General features: G+C 36.1%; 1 protein-coding gene across 3 annotated transcripts; it reads left to right on the top strand.

Moving 5' to 3' along the window:
• The first annotated feature begins 544 nt into the window (after positions 1 to 544).
• LOC129881906 (nuclear transcription factor Y subunit B-10-like) lies at positions 545 to 19,662 on the top strand. 3 transcript variants are annotated; one of them, XM_055956053.1, is made up of 7 exons: positions 545 to 971; positions 2,984 to 3,113; positions 3,360 to 3,436; positions 3,534 to 3,617; positions 3,759 to 3,822; positions 17,947 to 17,995; positions 19,314 to 19,662. In XM_055956053.1, exons 1-4 carry the CDS (start codon positions 754 to 756, stop codon positions 3,586 to 3,588), a joined length of 480 nt encoding a protein of 159 aa, XP_055812028.1. In that variant the 5' UTR covers positions 545 to 753; the 3' UTR covers positions 3,589 to 3,617; positions 3,759 to 3,822; positions 17,947 to 17,995; positions 19,314 to 19,662. The 3 variants fall into 3 exon arrangements, with proteins under 3 accessions (XP_055812028.1, XP_055812076.1, XP_055812136.1); XM_055956101.1 differs by lacking the exon at positions 17,947 to 17,995; XM_055956161.1 differs by lacking the exon at positions 3,360 to 3,436 and having other exon boundaries at positions 2,984 to 3,119.
• Positions 19,663 to 20,556: the final 894 nt, after the last annotated feature.

Raw genomic sequence — 20,556 nt, 5'->3', positions numbered from 1 at the left:
CAAGAGTAAAAAGAAAATTTTAAAGTTAAATTATTTCTTATCACAGAAAAAGTTGATCATTTTTTTGGAGCAGATTAAAAAGAAAAAGGTGCCACATAAAATGAGACAGAGAAAATAATAATCAAGAAATAACAAATAACTTAAGAAATAAGTATAATTAAGTAACATCACTAATGATAATTTTGTGATCAAAATAATTAAATATGTTTATGGATGATTAAATAAATTATGTTGAGTTTTATTGCAATTTTTAATATTTTTAAAAAGTAAGATAAATATTATATTATCAAAAAAGCATTTTCCAAGGTATCATTTTTTAAACTTGTTATATATTTAAAAATTACATAAAAAGTAGTATAAATCATAATAATTAATTATTTAAAAATATTTTTTAAAAAATATATTAAAAAATTAATTGACTCTAAAAATTTTACTTATGTCATATAAGTTAATACAAAATATTATAAATTACAATATTTATAAAATATATAAAAAATTTAATTGACTTTCTAAATTTGCCCTATATAGTTTAAGGAGAAAAGATGGTGTAGGCCTTGTGCGTAAAAATAGGTTCTTTCTTCTACCGCTCCCTGCCGTAGGATCTGTGTGTTAATCACTGTATAGCTCAGAAAAGCCATTAAAGCGAAGGCATCCATTTTCCGCCAAATTCTTTTCTCAAACGATACTGAACAAAACTAACCAAATATTCTCTTTGATCAGCCTCTACAAAGTTAGGGTTCCGGTACAGTGAGGATGGCGGAGCCGGCAAGTCCAGGAGGTGGCGGAAGCCATGAGAGTGGCGGTGACCCGAGTCCTCAGTCCAACTTGAGAGAACAGGACAGGTACCTACCGATCGCTAATATTGGACGCATAATGAAGAAGGCATTGCCTGCTAATGGAAAGATCGCTAAGGATTCTAAGGACACTGTTCAGGAATGCGTATCTGAGTTCATCAGTTTTATCACTAGCGAGTAAGCTTCTATTTTGTCTTTATTGCTTCGATGAATTAGACAACTGTGTAATTTACGTGTTCAATTGTATATCCTGAATAGGAGGAATGCGAATTTTATAGTAAGTTTATACTAAATCATAAAGATCGCTATGTCAACTCAGATTTTGTGGCATTGTACTGGGTAAGTTTCTAACTATAAACTCTATGCTTGGTAATCTTGGTAATTTATCAGTTCAAGAAATTTTGTAGGAATTCCTTTTAGGCGCAGATGGTTCCGTTTTAGAGTTTCTATTTTATTTTTTGTTTTTGTGTATTATCCTTGGAATTTTTTCTCTGTTTATGTGTATGGAGATACATAACTACTTCATATACCTTTTTAGCTCAACAGTCTCTAAGAGTTACAAATTTTTGTGGTGTTTCTCTTGTTTTCTTTCTGAAATTTTGTATACATGACAAAGATAGCCTTTTAAAAAGATTTCTCAACATCAATAGGATGTCTGGTTGGTGTTCTTCCATAGCAATTAACAAATAAGGAGGTAAGTTAATAGCTTTACTTAAATGAAATCTGTTATGACTCCCACTGGAGATTCCATCCACTCTTCCTTGGCTGCTGTCATTCCTTTATTTAATCCCTTTTTACTGTTCTTGCCTGCCACCTCCTCAATGATTAGCAATATCAAGCAGAATTGGTCATGGCATTTACGAGGCAGGAGAATCACGGACATGTGGTCACTTTCTGCTCCGTAAGGGGAAAAAGAACACAGCGAAAGATGTGTTGACAATTAGTAGACAAGGGAATCATAAATGCACGGAGTCCTTAATGGGGTAAGCCATCTTTTTAAAATGGAAAAATATTACGGCAAAAGTGGACATGGCTATAAGAGAGGTGGAGTAGAGTTACGCGCCATTTTATTGATGCTCTTGAGAGAAACATGAAAAACGGGGAGGACAAGAATAGTAGTACTTGGAGTTATGAGACAGTAGGGAGGGAGGATTGCAAAAATAAAATGGAAAAAGGTGGCATTGGCAGCATGTTATCAACCACTCTCTATGGAAAATCCATAAAAAGGAATGACCTGCTGAGTGTGACAATTCTTCCCCATGCTCACCAAGAAAATTTGGAATACAAAGCATTGTCAGAGACATTATTTTTAGTACTTATGACATTTTTTAGAATGGATTATAGTTGAACCAAAAGAAGAATAGCTGCTTTTGCTTTCGGTTAGTGAGTTTAAAAAAAAGAGCTATTGTGAAGCAAGCCCTTAGTTCTTTGTTTTTTGTAGTAAAATATCCCCAATAGTAGAAGGTAATCCACTGCTGCATTTTTGCCTGTGATCATGCAGAGTTTCTCTGTGCATTGTTATTCAAGTGGTCTTGCCATACTGAGTTGTTTATCCCTGTTTGGATGTTCACACTGCAGCCCCTTTGCTAAAAATACAAGTCCTCTTTCCTATTTTACCTTTCTTTGACAAGGTTACTTGTCCCAATTATGTCATTCTATCAAAACTATGACATGCCTAGCTTTCCACTAGTCTGAGTTCAAAGTCGGTTGTGTGTGAGTGTGTGTGTGTCAGAATTTGGGACATCGAATATTTTCCTTTTACTGTTAGGTCTCGTATATACTCATAGGCTATGTCATTTTCAACATGCTATTTACCTTTCTTAAAAAGTATCTATGTAGCTAGGATCTCATGGCTGATATTGTCTTACTGTTATTTCTTTTTCTAGATCATACAGGTTGTATACTAGATGTTGTTTTACCAGTTTCAATAGAAGTTGTGTATTTGATCTAGATGTCTTTATATAAATACTTGGAAACAAATTGCCATTATTTAATGCTTGGGAAGTTAGAATCCAAATATATGTGTTGGTACTTGTGTTGAAGTAGAAGACGTGTTACATTGTTAAATGTTTGTTGTTAGAGGGTGGACTTCTATACATATACATACCAAGATTTAGTAGAATGATGACAAGTGGAAGTAACAACCTCTCTCCTTGCATGTTTCAAATGAATTCTCTTTTATTTTATAGAGCAAGTGACAAGTGTCAGAAAGAGAAGAGAAAGACGATCAATGGAGATGATTTACTATCAGCCCTGGCTACCTTAGGGTTTGAGGACTACATTGAACCACTCAAGGTCTATTTGACTAGGTACAGAGAGGTAAATGCAATTCTTCTTCATGTCCTTAGTTTTTGTGACTGGTTTCTCATATGAACAGCTTTATTTTCTTTATTTTATGTTCTATTAGGCTTCCTCATCATTTTTTTTCGCAAGGGAATTGATAAGAGAATATATGGACTAGTGCATGATCTTCTAAATGTTGCACTGTGTATTTTGGTTTATATGGACTTTACTATTGTAGTTCAAGATTTCGTTCAACTGAATTTTATCTTATAATCAACTAAGTACATGTTGTTTCTGTGGTTCCTGGACAACTTTTTCTTCTGGGTTGCATGGATCAATCAATGGTGTTGTAGATGGAGGTACACATAGTTTTCCACATCATTGAGATAGATTTCCTTATTTCTCTTAAACTCTGATTTTCATTAAAAATGCATTGTGATTTGAAACTAATGTCAGGGAGATGCCAAGGGATCTGCAAGGGTTGGAGATGCATCTGTTAGAAAGGATATAGTTGGAAGTCAGCTTGGGTCCAATACACATGTAACGTGGTTGCATTTTCTTCTGTTCCTTTTTTGGCTCATTTGGTTCACCGTGTAGTAGTTCTTTTGACCTTGAAAAATTAAGTTACATGGATATTTATTATTAAATAAGACGCCTAATATTTCTTATGGAAATTGACAGTTCATGTATGAAGGTTCTTTTGCACAAGGCTTAGACTATGGAAACTCCCAAATATGAATTTTATGTAAGTTTTTCACTTACCCTCAAAGTCTTTCTAATGATGTGCTTTTCATCTTTAAACGTTTTACCGTCAGCTTCTCTCTTTTAGTAAATTCACCCCCTCATGTCATGACTTGGTAGGATCTCTTTTGCGTTTTGTGACACATTTTCTATATCAGGTAACAAATGTTTTGTTGCTCTCTTGCATCCAGTGGATGCTATATTTTAGAAAGTAATATTGACTCATATATAAATAAAACTTAAAAGAGCCTACAAATTTCCAAAACTGATTAACATTATTTCCATCACAATGATTGCTCCAGCCAAAAGATTCACTAAGCAACTAGCCTTCATGGAAGAAATGGTAGCTGGAACTCCTCGAAGTAGCTTTGGTCCTTCCCTTCCATAATGTCTGAAAAATAGAGTTTTTGATGGATTGTCAAAGCCTTTTCTCTATCTTTGCACTATGCCGTTTGCGACACTTAAAGAAATAAGACATTGTCGAAATAAGAAGCAATTAACTCCCTTATATATTCAAAGGACTGTTGTTTCCAGAAGTCCGATAGTATAAGCAAATTGACCTTGATATTTTTTCGTTTGAGGGGGTTTTGGGTTGGGAAGGGGGAAGGAACAAGGTGTGGCTGGACGAGCAAGGGAAGCTTCAATTATCAAGAATCCTTAGTTGTCTACCTATGTTTCACGGACTTGTGATACCTACCGCTAGTGAACTTCGAAATGGTACCAATTAATTCGCTATCTAAGAATAACAATCCAAGGTTATGTTGATCAGATCCTTTACAATCCACGCAACCATGTCAATCCTACACAATTTGGTTGTGCATGTGGTATCGTCATTGGATTTGGTCAACGTATCTTGGGTTCTTTGACGGCACCTATGGCCAAGAAGTATAGGTTGATTAGGTATTTGTTTTGCTTTTTTGCTCACGTCCTGTATATATTCACATATTTACTAGAACACTTTTGTTTTTATATGAGTTAACTTATGAATAAAACACTAAGTGTTTCAAAGAATATCATTACACTAGCTTTATTTAAATAACTTCAAATAGTTGTCAAAATATATTCTTATATATGTCATAATATACCTTAATGGTTGTGTCTTGACACCTGTACCCATACTCCTATTCCTATCCCTGAATCCTAGGATTTGAGTGATAACAAATCTGACTTCTAGATCCGCACTGTTGGGTGCCCACCTGTATGTGAGCAACATGGTGAAAAGGGGCTCAATACATCAGCTAAAGCTTGGTTCACCAAAACCCTAATCTGCTGACATGGTTTTCCTCTTCCATTTTTTTTCATACCCTTCATCTTCTGACTATCTTTCACACACTAATTTCAGAAACTGATGACACTGACATGCAACTCAGGAACACACACGACATACTTGCAATTTTTTCACAAACACATAAAAGAAATACCAGAACCTAGGGCTGTTCCAAACCGTGCCGAAACCGACAACCCCAACCGAAATAAAGTTATTGGTTTATCGGTTATGGATTATCGATTTAGCGGTTTCGGTAATTGTTTTAATTTTTTTTATTATCGGTTAACTGTTTGTAGTTCTTAGCGGGTTAACCGATAACTCGATAGTAAATTAATAAATTATATTTATATCATTCGGTAATAAAGTCCTTGATTTAGGGTTTAGTTTTATACTTTTATTTTTGGCTGTTTCAAACTCTCGATTATTTTACAATGTATAAGTGTTTGCTTTGGAGCAAAGATGCAATCTGTCAACTCATGTGCATGGTTCATTTGGTTTGTCACTTTGTTCGAAGTGATTTTCAATGATTTTTTTGTGTCAAATCTTAATGGTTAAACTAATAAACAAACAGATAACGATCAATAACTGATAAATCAATAACCAGTAAGCCAATATCTTAATGGTTTTATAGCGGTTTCACATGTGTACAAATCGATAATCGATAAGTCAAACCGATAAATTTCAAGTTCTTTTGAAGTTTATTGCTTCGACTTATTGTTTATCGATTTGTAGGCATGCTAAATTGTTATAGAACTATTAAAATATTGATCATTATTGGTTTGATTATCGATTTAACTGTTAAGATTTGACACAATTTTTTAATTGAAAATTACTTAGAAACATGGTGATAAATCAAATGAACCATGCACATGAGTTGACAGATTGCATCCTGCTCAAAAACAAACATTGTCACATTGTAGAATAACTGAGAGTTTTGAGACCATTGGAAATAAATGTATGAAACTAAACTTTAAATCAAGGACTTTATATACCAACAACAACAACAACAACCCAGTGAAATCCCACAATGTGGGGTCTGGGGAGGATAAAGTGTACGCAGACCTTACTCCTACCAAGGTAGAACGACTATTTACGAGAGACCCTCGGCTCAAAAAAAGCATAAAAAGAGGTCAGATAAGTTCAAGAAGTACAAAATGTTATGAGAAAGCAAATAACGAAAGTGACACAGATAAAATAGAGTAATGAAGGTACAGAGAGTAATAGAAAATAACAGAAATCATAGCACAAGAAGTTATAGTGCGATAATGCGCCTACTAATAAGGAAGAATAACGAGGCTTTGTACTAGCCTTCTACCCTAATATGAGTCCTCCACACCCTCCTATCTAAGGTCATGAGCTGTAACTGCGCCATGTCCTGTCTAATCACCTCTCCCCAATATTTCTTCGGGCTACCCCTACTTCTTCTGAAATCATCCATAGCCAACTTCTCACACCTCCGCACTGGGGCATCTATCTCTCCTCTTCACATGCCCAAACCATCTCAGTCGCACTTCCCGCATCTTGTCTTCCACCGAGGCCACTCCTACCTTGTCCTGAATAGCCTTATTTCTAATTTTGTCGCTCTTGGTATGCCCACACATCCATCTCAACATTCTCATCTCGGCAACTTTCATCTTTTGAACGTGAGAGACCTTAACTGGCCAACACTCCGTCCCATATAACATAGCCAGTCTAACCACCACTTTGTAGAACTTGCCTATAAGATGTGGTGGCACCTTCTTGTCATATAGCACACTGGAAGCGAGCCTCCATCTCATCCACCCTGCCCCAATATGATGTGTGACATCATCGTCAATCTCCCCGCTTCCTTGCATGATAGACCCAAGGTACTTGACACTACTTTTCTTTTGGATGGCCTGGTCACCAAGCCTAACTTCCATGCCAACATCCTGAGGTGTCTCACTGAACTTGCACTCTAAGTACTCTGTCTTGGTCCTATTCAGTTTAAACCCTTTAGACTCTAAGGTATGTCTCCAATCCTCCAGCTTAGCGTTAACTCCGCTACAAGTCTCATCGATTAGGACTATGTCGTCTGCGAAAAGCATACACCATGGCACCCCACCTTGAATTTGTCGCGTCAATCCATCCATCACCAAGGCAAATAAAAACGGACTAAGAGCTGATCCTTGATGTAACCCCATCACAACTGAGAAGTGTTCTGAGTTCCCTTCTACTGTCCTTACCTTGGTTTTGGCACCCCCATACATGTCCTTGATCACCCTAATGTACGCCACAGGTACACCTTTAGCCTCCAAACATCTTCATACTATCTCTCGTGGAACTTTATCGTAAGCCTTTTCTAGGTCGATGAATACCATATGAAAGTCCCTCTTCCTCTCTCTATACTGCTCCACCAATCTCCTCATTAGATGGATGGCTTCTGTAGTTGAGCGTCCCGGCATAAATCCAAATCGGTTCTCTGAAATAGACACGCCTCTCCTCACCCTCATCTCCACCACTCTTTTCCACACTTTCATAGTATGACTTAGAAGCTTGATACCTCTAGAGTTGTTGCAGCTCTGGATATCTTCCTTGTTTTTGTATAGAGGGATCATTACGCTCGACCTCCATTCTTCGGGCATTGTTGCCTTCTTAAAGATGACATTAAATAACCTAGTCAGCCACTCCAAACTGACCGAGCTCGCGTTCTTCCAAAATTCCCCAGGAATCTCGTCAGTTTCGGTTGCTCTTCCCCAGCACATCCTACGCACAACACCCTTAACCTCTTCGACCATAATACTCCTGCAACACCCAAAATCGTGACGCCTCCCTGTATGTTCCAAATCTCCCAACACAATCTCTCTGTCCCCTTTTTCATTCCAGAGTTTATGAAAGTATGACTGCCATCTCTATTTAATGAGGGTCTTATCTACCAATACATTTTTATGCTCGTCCTTAATGCACTTCACTTGATCCACATCGCGTGCCCTTCTCTCCCGCGCCCTGACTGGCTTGAACAATTTCCTATCCCCGCCTTTCTCTTCTAGTTCAGCATAAAGGCGTTCAAAAGCTGCCCATTTTTGCTGTCGAAACCACCGACTTCGCCTCCTTCCTCGCTATCTTATAAAGTTCCCTATTCGTTCACTTCTCCACCTCATCCTTGCTTTCTATCAACTTCGCATACGCCATCTTCTTTGCTTCCACCTTTCCTTGCACTTCTCCATTCCACCACCAGTCCCCTCGATGTCGACTACGACTATCTGTCGAGACTCCCAACACTTTCCTTGCTACAACCCTAATACAACTAGCTGTCCTATCCTACATACTGTTCGCATCCCCACTACTATCCTAGGCCCCCATATCCTTCAATTTCTCTCCCATCTTCAGGGCACTAGCCATGGTCAAACTCCCCCATCGGATCCTAGGTCGGTCATCCCCGACCCTCTTCTTCCTCGTCATCTTGATCCTTAAATCCATCACCAAGAGCTTATGTCGGGTTGTAAGGTTGTCGATCGGAATGACCTTATAGTCTTTGCATAGACCTTTATCATCCTTCCTTAGGAGTAAAAAATCTATCCGAGTCTTAGCCACCGAACTACGGAAGGTTACCAAGTGGTCCTCTTTCTTTGGAAAATTCGAATTGGCTATCACTAACCCAAAAGCTCTTGTGAAATTCAAAAGTGAAACTCCTCCATTTCTGTCTCCGAAGCCAAAGCCTCCATGCACATCATCCGAAAATAAACCCGATGTGCCCATTGAAATTCCCTCCCACGAAAATTTTCTCAGTAGGCAGTATGCTTCCCACTAACTCGTCCAAATCCTCCCAAAAACGCTCTTATCCTCATCGCCTAAGCCCGCTTGCGGCGCATAGGCACTTATAACATTCAACGTGTTCCCTTCAATGACCTCCTTAATCGACATCATCCTATCAGTGACTCTCCTAACCTCTACCATCTGATTCCTTAAATTATTGTTTACTAGAATGCCTACCCCATTCCTATACTTCGATCTACCAGAGAATCAAAGCTTATACCCATCTACCTCCTTAGCTTTAGAACCTACCCATTTAGTCTCTTGGACATAAGCTATATTAATCTTTCTCTTCTTTAGAATCTTAACTAGCTCTATGGATTTTTCCGTTAACGTCCCAATGTTCCAAGAAACTACTCTCAGTCTAGACGCTCCTTTAACCCACTTACTCCTCCATACCCTCGTCCCCGTTCCTGTCCCTGAGCGAGAACATGACCCTAGTCTACCATCACTACCCAAAGCCACGAAAACGCGTATAAACTAGTAAGTTATTCGAAGGTCTAAAGTAAACAAAATGTAACTACAACTGTAAGAGCAAAGAATAAATATTGAAAGATATGGAAATCGGAGGTACCAACTCCAGTTGAAATGAACCTGGTTGCTGCCGAAAAACAAGCTCCTTTTCTTCTTAGACAATTTATCGAATAGATGGGGTGCAGTAAGTTCTCTAACTCTTCTTCAAAATGAAACAATGTTGGTCGATGTTACTGTTTCAGCCAAGTGAACAAACAAACAAATGCTCTTGTTCTTTTTCAATTCTTACTACAGCTTCAGTATAGAATCCTCACTTCACCTCTCTGGATCGGTGAAGAAGAAGAAGTGTCGGTGCAGTAGAACGGAGTGTGAATCGTTTTGTTGTGGCCTTCAATTACGTCGAGCTCGTGAAGAAGTGAAAATGAAAATAAAAATGAATATAATTATTTAATTTACTATCGGGTTGTCGGTTAACCCGTTAAGAAAAGCCTAAAATTGTTAAGAATCGATAATCCGATAATAAAAAAAAATTAAAACTGTTACCAAAACCGCTAAACCAATAACCCATTATCGATAAACCAATAACTTTTTTTTGGTTCGGATTATCGATTTCGGTTCGATTTTGAACAACCCTAGTAATAGACCAATCAATAAGAAATTAAATCAATAGATTGAACAATAGATAAAGGACCAGTGGATGAGAGGGGTAGATCTACCAATTGGACCAATAATGGATGGTCCCCACCAACTGATTCTCTCTCTTCCTTACATTTCATTCACGACTATCGCTCTTTCAGGGAGGGAATTACTTGCTGGATCGAACCCAAGGATATGTTTGATCAACTGGGTGTTGGATTGAATGAACACTCAACATTGTCATCACGACACCGATAGATCTCCAAACTTCAGATCTCTTCTTTCTCAATAAAGACGGGTAAATGAAAGTCCAAAGGCTATTCTGGCAACTGCCAGCTAGAAGGCGATAACCACTTTTGCCAATCAAAGCCCCAAAGCTAGTAAGGGCACTCGTGGCCCAACAAGCCACCCCAAACTACCGCCATAGCTTGACTTTACTAAACAAGCAAGAAAGACTCTTTTTATCTTATTAGTCAATCGCTAACGAGCTGTCCAGACATTGCAGGAAGCTTCTATCAACCTTATCTGCATATATAGTAACAATAGTTAAGATCAAATGTCAGAATAAGATTCTTTTGTTAGTTATTGCTTTTCTTATTTTAGCTAGTTCGTATTTTGAACATGATGTAGGTACATTTGATATTGTTTTTGATTCTATTAATAAGATTATCCAGTAGGCTCAATGATTATTGGTCTATTTGTTAAAAAAAATTGGAAAAGGACTCAAAATACCCTTGAACTATAGGAAAAGGTCTAAAATACCCCCAATCCATCTATTTTTGCTAAAAATACCCCTCTACTCACCTTTTTGGCTCACTTATACCCTTGAAACTAACAACTCCATCATTATTTTCTTTTTTAAAATTATTTATTATGTGTCATTTCTTTATTGGGTGAAATAAAAACCCCATCTCATTAGATTTTCCCCTATAATTTATTTGACCCGAAATAATATACCTGCACTATGACCATTTTTCTTTTTAAAAATCACATAATCATAATTCTTATAACAAATATTTATAATGATTAATAGAAATAGTTGGAGCATGTTTAAGATTTTTTTTGGTAATAAATGAAAGAATGTAAAACGAAATTTGATTGAACTAATTCTTGACCCGTTGGGACTGGAAGACTGTAATGACACTCCTTCAATTATTTCTCATTCTTCATGCTCTTCAGTGTCGTCGTCTAGGTCACTGATCGTTAATTAGTGGGTCGAATCCAAATGAGCTGATTGTGTAAGGATTCCTTCTTTCCAGCTGCCCAGCATAGAGTATTCATCTTGAAGAGGTTGTTTATCCCCAATATTGCTAATTATCACCTCATCTTTCTGAACATCCCCAACAAAACAATTCGTCTGCCAAATAGTAAAATCTTCAACAAACATATTAATTTCTTTTATACTCATTGAACAGGTCTTTGGCATCTGGTTTTTAATTTTTTATTTGCTGCTGTATTTTTTAAATAAAATATAATTGAGTCATGGGGCCGCTATGTTGTTTTGGATCGGATACATTATAAGGAAAATTCTAATGTAGGTGGGGTTTTTATTTCACCCAATAAGAAAATGACATGTAATAACTAATTTTTAAGAAATAAAATAAAGATGGGGCTATTAGTTTCAGGGTAAAAGTGAGCCAAAAAGGTGAATGAAAGGGTAATTTTAGCAAAATAGATGAATGTAGGGTATTTTCAGACCTTTTCATTTACTTCAGAGTATTTTTGGCCTTTTTTCCCAAAAAAAAGACTCACTCTAAATGGCTTCTTGTCTCACCCATTTATATATGTGGTAGGACGGGGAATAATTTCTGTTACATGTACCCAGCTTTTACACACATTTTATACGTGTTAAATAGAGTAAGTTGAGGAAAATGAAGAGCCTAGGTAACGTAGGTAGTGTTTCTTAGCCTAATCTACAACACCCGCACAAGAATGTTATCAACTCTTTTGTTTTATTTTTTTGACCGAGAAATGTATTTAGAACCAACCCTTTGGGCCAATCACAACCTTCAGAATTTGGGGTGATGAGCCCGTCCTTACTCCTTTCTCCACTTAATTATTGGAGTTGGTTTGCTGGGCACAAAGTTCGAACTTGTGACCTAAGATATAAGTCCCTCAACCTTTTCTAGTTGAGCTACCCCTCGGGGCAGAACCTGTTTTGGGAATCCGCAGAAGGCTATCCCCTGCTGTTGCAGACAAGGGGTTTCGAGCTTGAGACCGCCATTATGAAAGTTCCAAGCCAAACCATCTGAGCCACCTCGAAGGGACCTTTTTTCTTTTTTTACCCTTCCGTAGGATCTTCCATCTCTTTTGCTCCCTTGGTGACTCGAACCCACAATCTTAGGGTTGGAGGTGGATGGTGCTTACCATCTGAGCAACCCTTTTTGTATGGGTCAGGACCTCAACAACTCTTGCTATTTCTGTTATCCTTTGAAGTTAAGTGGACACTGAGAGATGAAAGTAAATAAAAGAGTGAGTTGAAGGTAAAGTACACGTTCTTCATTGATAGAAAAGAGTGCCTTTTTGTGTGTGCGTGGGGGGTCGGGGTGGTGTGAAAGACAGTATTCCTTAAAGGGTCGTTTGACTGCCAGTTAGGATGTGAATTATTCATGTAATAAAATCAGCATAACTAGTATCGTGTTTGGTATCATTTTAATTGCTATGTATAAAATTCAGCACACCAAATACGATGTTTGCTTACCAGTATACAATCCTGCATAACTAAAACATGTATAGGTTATGAGTCAATTTATGTATTATTTGTGTAGGGTAGAAGATAAACTAACTAAATCCTGCAGTACTATTACCTACATAACTCTAACCAACAACCAAATAACCCATAAGTTCTTTTACTGTTTTGAATTCAATTCGTGGTTTTGTTTTACATGGTTGTTGAAGGATAGGGGGAAGTTTGTGCTTAAGTAAAGATTGATTTTGTTTACTTTTCATGAAACAATATGTTCCTCAATTTCCTTTTCAAGTCGACCTTGTTGTAGAACATAATAAATAGGATATGAGACATTTAAATTGAGGGAGAGAATATATCTAGCAATCATCTTTGTATTTGTTAAAATAGGAATAAAAACAAGAATAATATATACAATCTTACTTAGAGTAGGATTAGGAATAGGAATATGAATATGAATAACATATAGAATCCTACTTGGAAAAGAATTATAATGTAGTGTCCTAGTTGGGAAAGGAGTCTAATGTAATGTCTATTAATAGGGTCCTAGTGTAATAATGTAGAGACATAATTCAATAATATTCTTGTCTTATATTTCTTACATGGTATCAGAGCCTCTACGATTTTGGTAGAGAATCAAAGAGCTTCTGCTGTCGGTGGGCGGCTATTACCCATATATGCCATCAATCTGGCGAATGGTAACGTTAACAAAAGTAGGGCCAATGATATATGCATGAATCCATATTTAGGGGAAGAGAATTCAGTTAGACAGATCACCGTGCGTCAATTTCCGGCGACTTTTTAAGGCTTTTTCTACTTTCTCATATCTGATTTGCGTAGCACCGTGCATCTTTTCGGTGACTACTTTTTCATATCTGATTTGCGTAGTACCATGCATCTCTCTGGACTACTCATATTTAATTTGCGTAGTACCGTGGATTTCTCCGAACTACTCTCATATTTGAGTTGCATAGCACTGTGTCTTTTTGGTGACTCCTCAAATTTGATTTGTGTAGTTCCATGCATCTTTTTGGTGACTCAAATCTGATTTGTGTATGGTTGTGCCATCATAATTATTATTTTCCATTGAGGTTGTGCCATCCTTCCGACCTTACTCATATAATTCTTCCTCGGTAGGGTCGTGCCATCATTTTGACCCTACTTATGTAATTTTATTCTCAAATTGTGACCACTTTCAACCATCAAATCTAATACTCCGACACATGAGCATGTTTCGGCCAATTTTACGGTGACTTTCTTGTTTAATGTCGACTCGTCTATTGATTCCAAGACGATCCATATATTTTATACTAGATTTTGAGTCCTTTCTGGAGACCGCTGCACTGTGAAGATGTCTACATGGAGCAACCACCTACTTTTGTTGCTCAGGGGGAGTTTAGTAGCCTTGTGTGTCTATTATGCAGGTCACTCTATAGACTGAAACTATCTTTTCGAGCTTGGTTTGGAAAGTTCAACATAGTAATTTAGGAGCTTGACATGACTCATAGTGGAGCTAATCATTTTGTGTTTTATCACATTCTGCATCATATCCAATATTTCATGCAAAGACTAAGCACATTGAGATTGATCGTCAATTTTGTGAAGTCGAGTGATCAACTTGCAAATATCTTTATCAAGCCCCTCATCAGTAGTCATGTTAATTACATATGTAATAAGCTAAGGTACATATGACTTATAAGCACCAACTTGAGGGGGAGTGTTAAAATAGGAATAAAAACAAGAATAGTATATACAATCTTAGAATAGGATTAGGAATAGGAATATGAATAGGAATAATATATAGAATCCTACTTGGAAAAGGATTATAATGTAGTGTCCTAGTTGGGAAATGAGTCTAATGTAGTGTCTATGAATAGGGTCTCAATGTAATAATATAGAGACATAATTCAATAATATTCTTCTCCTATATTTCTCACAATATTAAAAATATTAGTTTGATCCACAGAAATGATGAAGCATGAATATAATACTTGAGCGTGACACGGGGTGAGGGGGAGGGGAATTTTGGTTTTTGATACTTGTGTCATGTGCTATTATAACCTAAATTGGAAGCATTATTCTAATAATTAATTGAAAAAAGGTCTAATTTTATTTTATGGATATGTGCTCAACTTGATGATTAAAGTGCCAAGTTGTTTTCTGATAAAACAAAAAAATAAATAAAAAATAAATGCCAAGTTACTTTCAAATTACCTGTGTACCAGTGGTGGTGTATTTCCCTATTACTTATGCTTCAAGCATCCAGTGTTCAGAATCCACTGGCCTGATTAATCTGGATTTGCTCCTTATTAAGCTCACTCTGAGTTTTAGTGCTCCCTACTGGAGGGCACTCCGTTCCCCCGGCTTGAATTGTTAAGGGTGACGGAACCACTGTTCCATCACATGCTTAGATGGTTTGTTGTCTTTCAATAATAGGAGGGAGTAAGATATATAACATATACAGTTTTTATAATATGAGGTTATTTGCTTGCTTCATGCATTTAGCTTCTTGTATTTGGTCGTTTGGGGGAGAAGGAAAAGAATATTCAATTGTCATTCTGCCTACTCTCTTGCCTTCCTGTCGCCCATAATAATGGAAGTACATTATAGAAAATGTTCTCCTTAATTGGCTTATTTACTATAGTTTGTACTCCCTTTTGTATAGAGTAGGATCTCTTACTTTCCCTTTTGCTCTATTCTAGCTTTCCTAAATTTGCTCATAGGAAATCACCTTGTTTTACAATCTGTTACTTCTTGAGTATTACTGTAACCAGGGATGGCAAATGGTGTGGTGCACTGCAGTGCGGTTGTGGGGCAAACCCGGGAAGACTTCAACTTGCCCCACATAGTAAAATGTTCTATTTTCAACCGCCCTGCATAATTTGTTTTTTTTTTAAATAAAAAAATGATTTGAATTTGATAGTCTTAAATTTAATATTTTTAATAAATCGCCAATTTTAAATTAGTAAATAATATAAATAAAATGCAGGTAACAAAAGAAATTACAGGTTTGGAATAGATAAAAGACATCACATAAAGAAAACTCTATTCTAGCTTATTACAAAACAAATATCAAAACACAGGTTCAATATAAAGAAAAAATATAAACCTAGCTAGACGAACTCTAAAGAGACGGAAAAGAAATTAAGGAAGAAATGAATTACAGTAACTTCTCTAAAAAGTTGAAAGTAATTATCATGCATGGTTTCAGGTCAAATGTTATATTTACATCCAAATACTAGTTTTAATATGGAATTGGAAAAAGAGATATAAGCTAATGATTTAAGTTCATAATTTATCCTAATACTTGTGTCCTAAGCTAATACAGATTATATAAGAAATATCCAAGTATTGAAGTTCTAAAGAAATATAGAAGAATACCGTAAACCAAACAATTAAAATAAAACTCAAGATTAACACAGTTGAAAGGGTGCATGCAGCAAACCCACAACTCGCACCGCCCTGCACTAAATTTCAAAAAATTATTTTAAACCCGCACCTGCCCAACTGAAGGCCAAACCCCCCCTGCACCCACGTAAGGTCAAACACTCCCGCCCCATTGCCTTCCCTAACTGTTACTCAAGAAAGAGCTAAGACCTCTTTTACACTTGTAAAATCTCATATAATCAGAAAGTGATCTTTATCTCTACAATTCTCTGCCCATCTCTCTCCTATCTTAGAGAACTGGATATGACTTTTTTTGAACATTATTAAAATCACATTAATAAAAAAGAACTAGATAGGACTACATCAAGTGGGATACAATATACTTGGTCGGAGGATAGTCATAATTCCCGAAGGGAGGATCTAAGAGTGATTTAATTTCTCTTTTGACCTTCGTTATAAAACTTCAGTATAACTTACAGAGTAGCAAATCTTTGATAAATCCAGAGCTTCAATGACGGAATGTGTCGGAAAATGTGATGATTAAGTCATTGAGCAAATTGATGTTAATTTAAGTGCTCTCAATTGTGGAAAATGGGGTATTCTTGCGAGTCATTCGGTATAGTTAATCTTGCCCACATAATCTAGAGAACGTGACATTTCTCTTATAGTGGTGATCATATGATATCGGGTGGTAGATCCAAGGTAGGAAGGTCGTGTGATTGTCTAAAATAATAATAATTCAAAGGAGGATAGTATAGAGCTACGACAATAGTTATAAATCCGGTATATAGTACTTTATCAAAAGAAATCTTGGATGTGGAAGCACATAATAAATTGTTATGAAAATTGAGAGTTATCCGGTAACAAATCTAGTTATTTTTTAAGAGCTTGGAAAATGAAGAAACGGAATGATGTTTTCTTTCAATTATCAAAATGGTAAAAAAATAAACAAGGAAGAAAATGCCCCCCAGGGCTTAGTAGGAAAGATTTGTGACTAAGGTCACATGTTTGAGTCCTGTGCCATGTAAAGTAAGTCTGGCATATAAGTGGTGTAGGGTAGAGGGCGGGCATATTATTCCTGAGCTTCAAAAGTTGCGGTTGGTCCTAATGGTTGACTCCTGGCAAACTTATTTGTTATAAAAGAAGTAAAAAAAGAAAAGAAAAGAGAAGTCGCTTCCTATGGTTAAGGTCTTTTGAGGTCCTTCCTTTAAAAGACTTCAACCTTGTTGCTCGGACTTGGGTACGTGTATCCGATACAAGTGTGGATCTAAAGGTTGGAGTTTTTATCATATAAATTTTAAAATTCAGGGTATGGATCCAAGTGCAGATAGGGGTGCTGGGATACGACCAATAAATGTGTATTACGACCTATATAAGTACACATTCCATTAATTGAAGTTATTAAACTAAACTTAATAAAATTTTATTATTTTATTAAATACCTAATATTTTATTTATAAGATATCTCGCGTAATCGCAAAATATTCTCATATTTTATATTACTATATATATGATATAAACCCAAAAATTAAACTAAATATTGGATCGATCTATACTTCTTGATCATAAATGTAGTTAAAACACCCATGGTAATTTGATCAAATTCGATGTGGATCACACCTACATCCACAAGCAAATCAAACATGGATGCGGCAAGGATTTGAAGGGTCTAAGCAACATAGCTCCAAATAGACTTCAATTGATCGTGGCTTCTTCCACCTCTTGCCGTATAGTTATTGATTCTTCTCAACATTTGATAATTCTTGGGTTTTCTTTTATATTTTTTATACTTACATGAATGTACGGCACTTTTGAGGCTCGATTGCTCTCAGATTTATTCAAATTTGGCATATTTCTCCTTGTAGCTTATTCAGTTTCTGATCACACTTATTTATTTGTTCATGTAGGATGAACAAAGAACTTTGGATGCATACCAAAAAAAAGCTCAATACATAGGTGACTCCTTAAACTTGTTTTTTTTTCCCTTTTTCATTTTGACACCTAAACCTAGTGTAGTACCTATTGAACACTTGAAGTGAAGACAAATTGTGTCAATTAGACACACTTCTTACATGGCACAGTGTGACACCACTTTTGAGCGTGTGAAAAAAAGTCGTCGACGGGGGACACGTATAAGCTGTGATAGAGGTTGGTGTTGTGATTTTTGGGAATGAACCAGTGGATAGGGCTACTAGAGCACTTATCTAGTGAGGGAATACAACGGCGACACAATGCATTTGAGTGCCCCTGATAAGGGAATCTGTCGATTTTCGTCACTGTTTCTCTTTTTCTTTTTGGCTTTTGTTTTTTTCTCAGTTATGTGTTCTTATTGGTCTTTCTTTCCATGTTGGCAACGAGTGATATACACACTTTGTTTGTTTGGAGCTGCAAAATATGTGTCTAATTGATACAATATGTATTCATAAGGTGTTTAATAAGTACTAATCTTGATTTTGGTTTCAAAATGAAAACCAAATTGACAATTAGGAGGCTGCCTATATATTCAGCCAAAGAAAAAAAACCTTCCGATGCATGTTATTATAGCATCAAGTTTGCCTGGATATGCTTTGTGACATGCTTGCCCCTCACTTTGTGCAATTTTAAACCACTTCTACTGCTTCTTTTCTTTATATGAAGCTTTTAGTTGTAATTGTGTCAAGTTTTCCAAGCTCCCCCCGCCTTTGTTTGGTGACGTAAAATTTTCACTTTATTCCTCATTTTAGATAACTTTTCCCTGAAGTAAAAAGAGCAAAACCAACATTTTAGTGTTACCCAATTTTTCCATTATAAAGTAGCTTAACCTGCCAATCTTAATTATCTTTTGTCCTTAACTATAACCAGATCTTACCATCATACACAAACACAAACTTGACCTTAAAAATATCACCATCTGTGTCAACTTCCAACTGGTTATTCATGTGCTTTAATGATGGGCCTAGAAGTGGATGTTGGGCATTCTTGTGCGGAACTCTGGATTATGGAGAGCCCTATTGTGATTGCAGGACTAAGATTTGGTTGTGTAAATACTTTACAGTTTTTGGTTCTCTGTGTGGTCTTTCTGAGGAGCTTTGAAAGATTTTTTAAGATGAGGCTGCCTGAATGCAATTTTTTTAGAAACTGATCAGAAATTAGGAAATGAGTATCTTTTAGAGAAACAAAAAAATGAGAATATTTTCTTTTGCTGAGAGGAACTTTAGGTTATTGCCTTTTAGGAGTGTCAATTGAAATGTATGCTCTGAAAGTTTGACACAAATCCTTTCTTGTCATTTTGCAGAACAGTGATTAGTCTTCTGCTCGTACAGATGCCAGAGTAGAGTATCTTCCGGTTTCTCTTCTTGCTGATCTCTGTATTAAACTGTTCAACAGCAATGTTGATACTCGTTTGAGAGGACTAGACACCTAAAGGATTCCTACTAATTTCTGGATCAACTTCTGCAAATATTTTGTTTGCTATAATTTGATTTTAATTTTCTTCCGCTCTGTACATACGGTTTGGTTTTGAATGTCACTTGGAACAAACCATCTATTGTAGTTTGTACAGCACCTAAGTGCCCAAACAATTGGATCTGTTTAATTCCTCTAGTGTTTTTTTGATGTTAATTTTCCAAAAAGAATGTTATATGGATTTTCTAGTTTCAACTATTTGGGCTTAGTCAAAATGTCTTCCTCCCTTCCCCTTCTTGTAAGATTCCTCCTTAGATGTGTCCTCAAAATTTGGAAAATACTTGTTTGTGCGAGGTATGAGATTCCATATTCCTATAGTCTTGGACTATCAGGCCCATGGTGATCCAAGACCGGAAATATGCGACAGTTTCACCGGGTACCCTATTTGGTCGCCCATTGTTTAACTTGTATTTATTTTTCCTTCAAAAAGTCTTACTGACACTCAGAAGTATAGGTAACTTCGGAGTTCGGACAAAGTTGTTTCTGCTCTGCTTTTTCTTCTCCTTAATTCTTGTAAAATAATATTTTACCTATCTCAATTTATGTGATACTATTTGATTTGACACAAAGAATAAGAACATAAATTAAAATTTGTGAATTATAATAAATCTTAAATATTTGTGTCTATAAATCATTTTATAAAGGGTAAAAAAAAAATTTTAAAGTGATTTCTTTTTAATTGAATTCTAAAGGTGACATTTTTTTTGAGATGGACTATAAAGGAAAGTACGTGACATAAATTGGATAAGTTCTTCTTTTATTATTATTATTTTTTAATTTAGAGCAATTAAAGTATAATATTTTGAGAAATGATCTTGAATTTCAAATATAAAAAGTATTGTCAGATCGGTGTTGGAAAAGTTCAAAAATAATAGCATGTTACTATCGTTGTAAATTGAGTTTGTTAGATTTTTTATTGTTCTGATTAATTGAGGATTGAAATTTGTTCTTTATGATATATGAACTTGTGTTTTAAATTTAAACTTATTTAAAATAGATTTGATTGTTGAAATTTAGAGGACAATTGCCAATTCTAGGCAACCAAAATATCTGCAGTGGAACCAAGTATACGT

Source organism: Solanum dulcamara, chromosome 1, assembly GCF_947179165.1.
Source record: "Solanum dulcamara chromosome 1, daSolDulc1.2, whole genome shotgun sequence".
NCBI lineage: Eukaryota > Viridiplantae > Streptophyta > Magnoliopsida > Solanales > Solanaceae > Solanum > Solanum dulcamara.
Note: the sequence above shows the minus strand (reverse complement) of the source record. Positions and strands in the feature narration are given on the sequence as shown.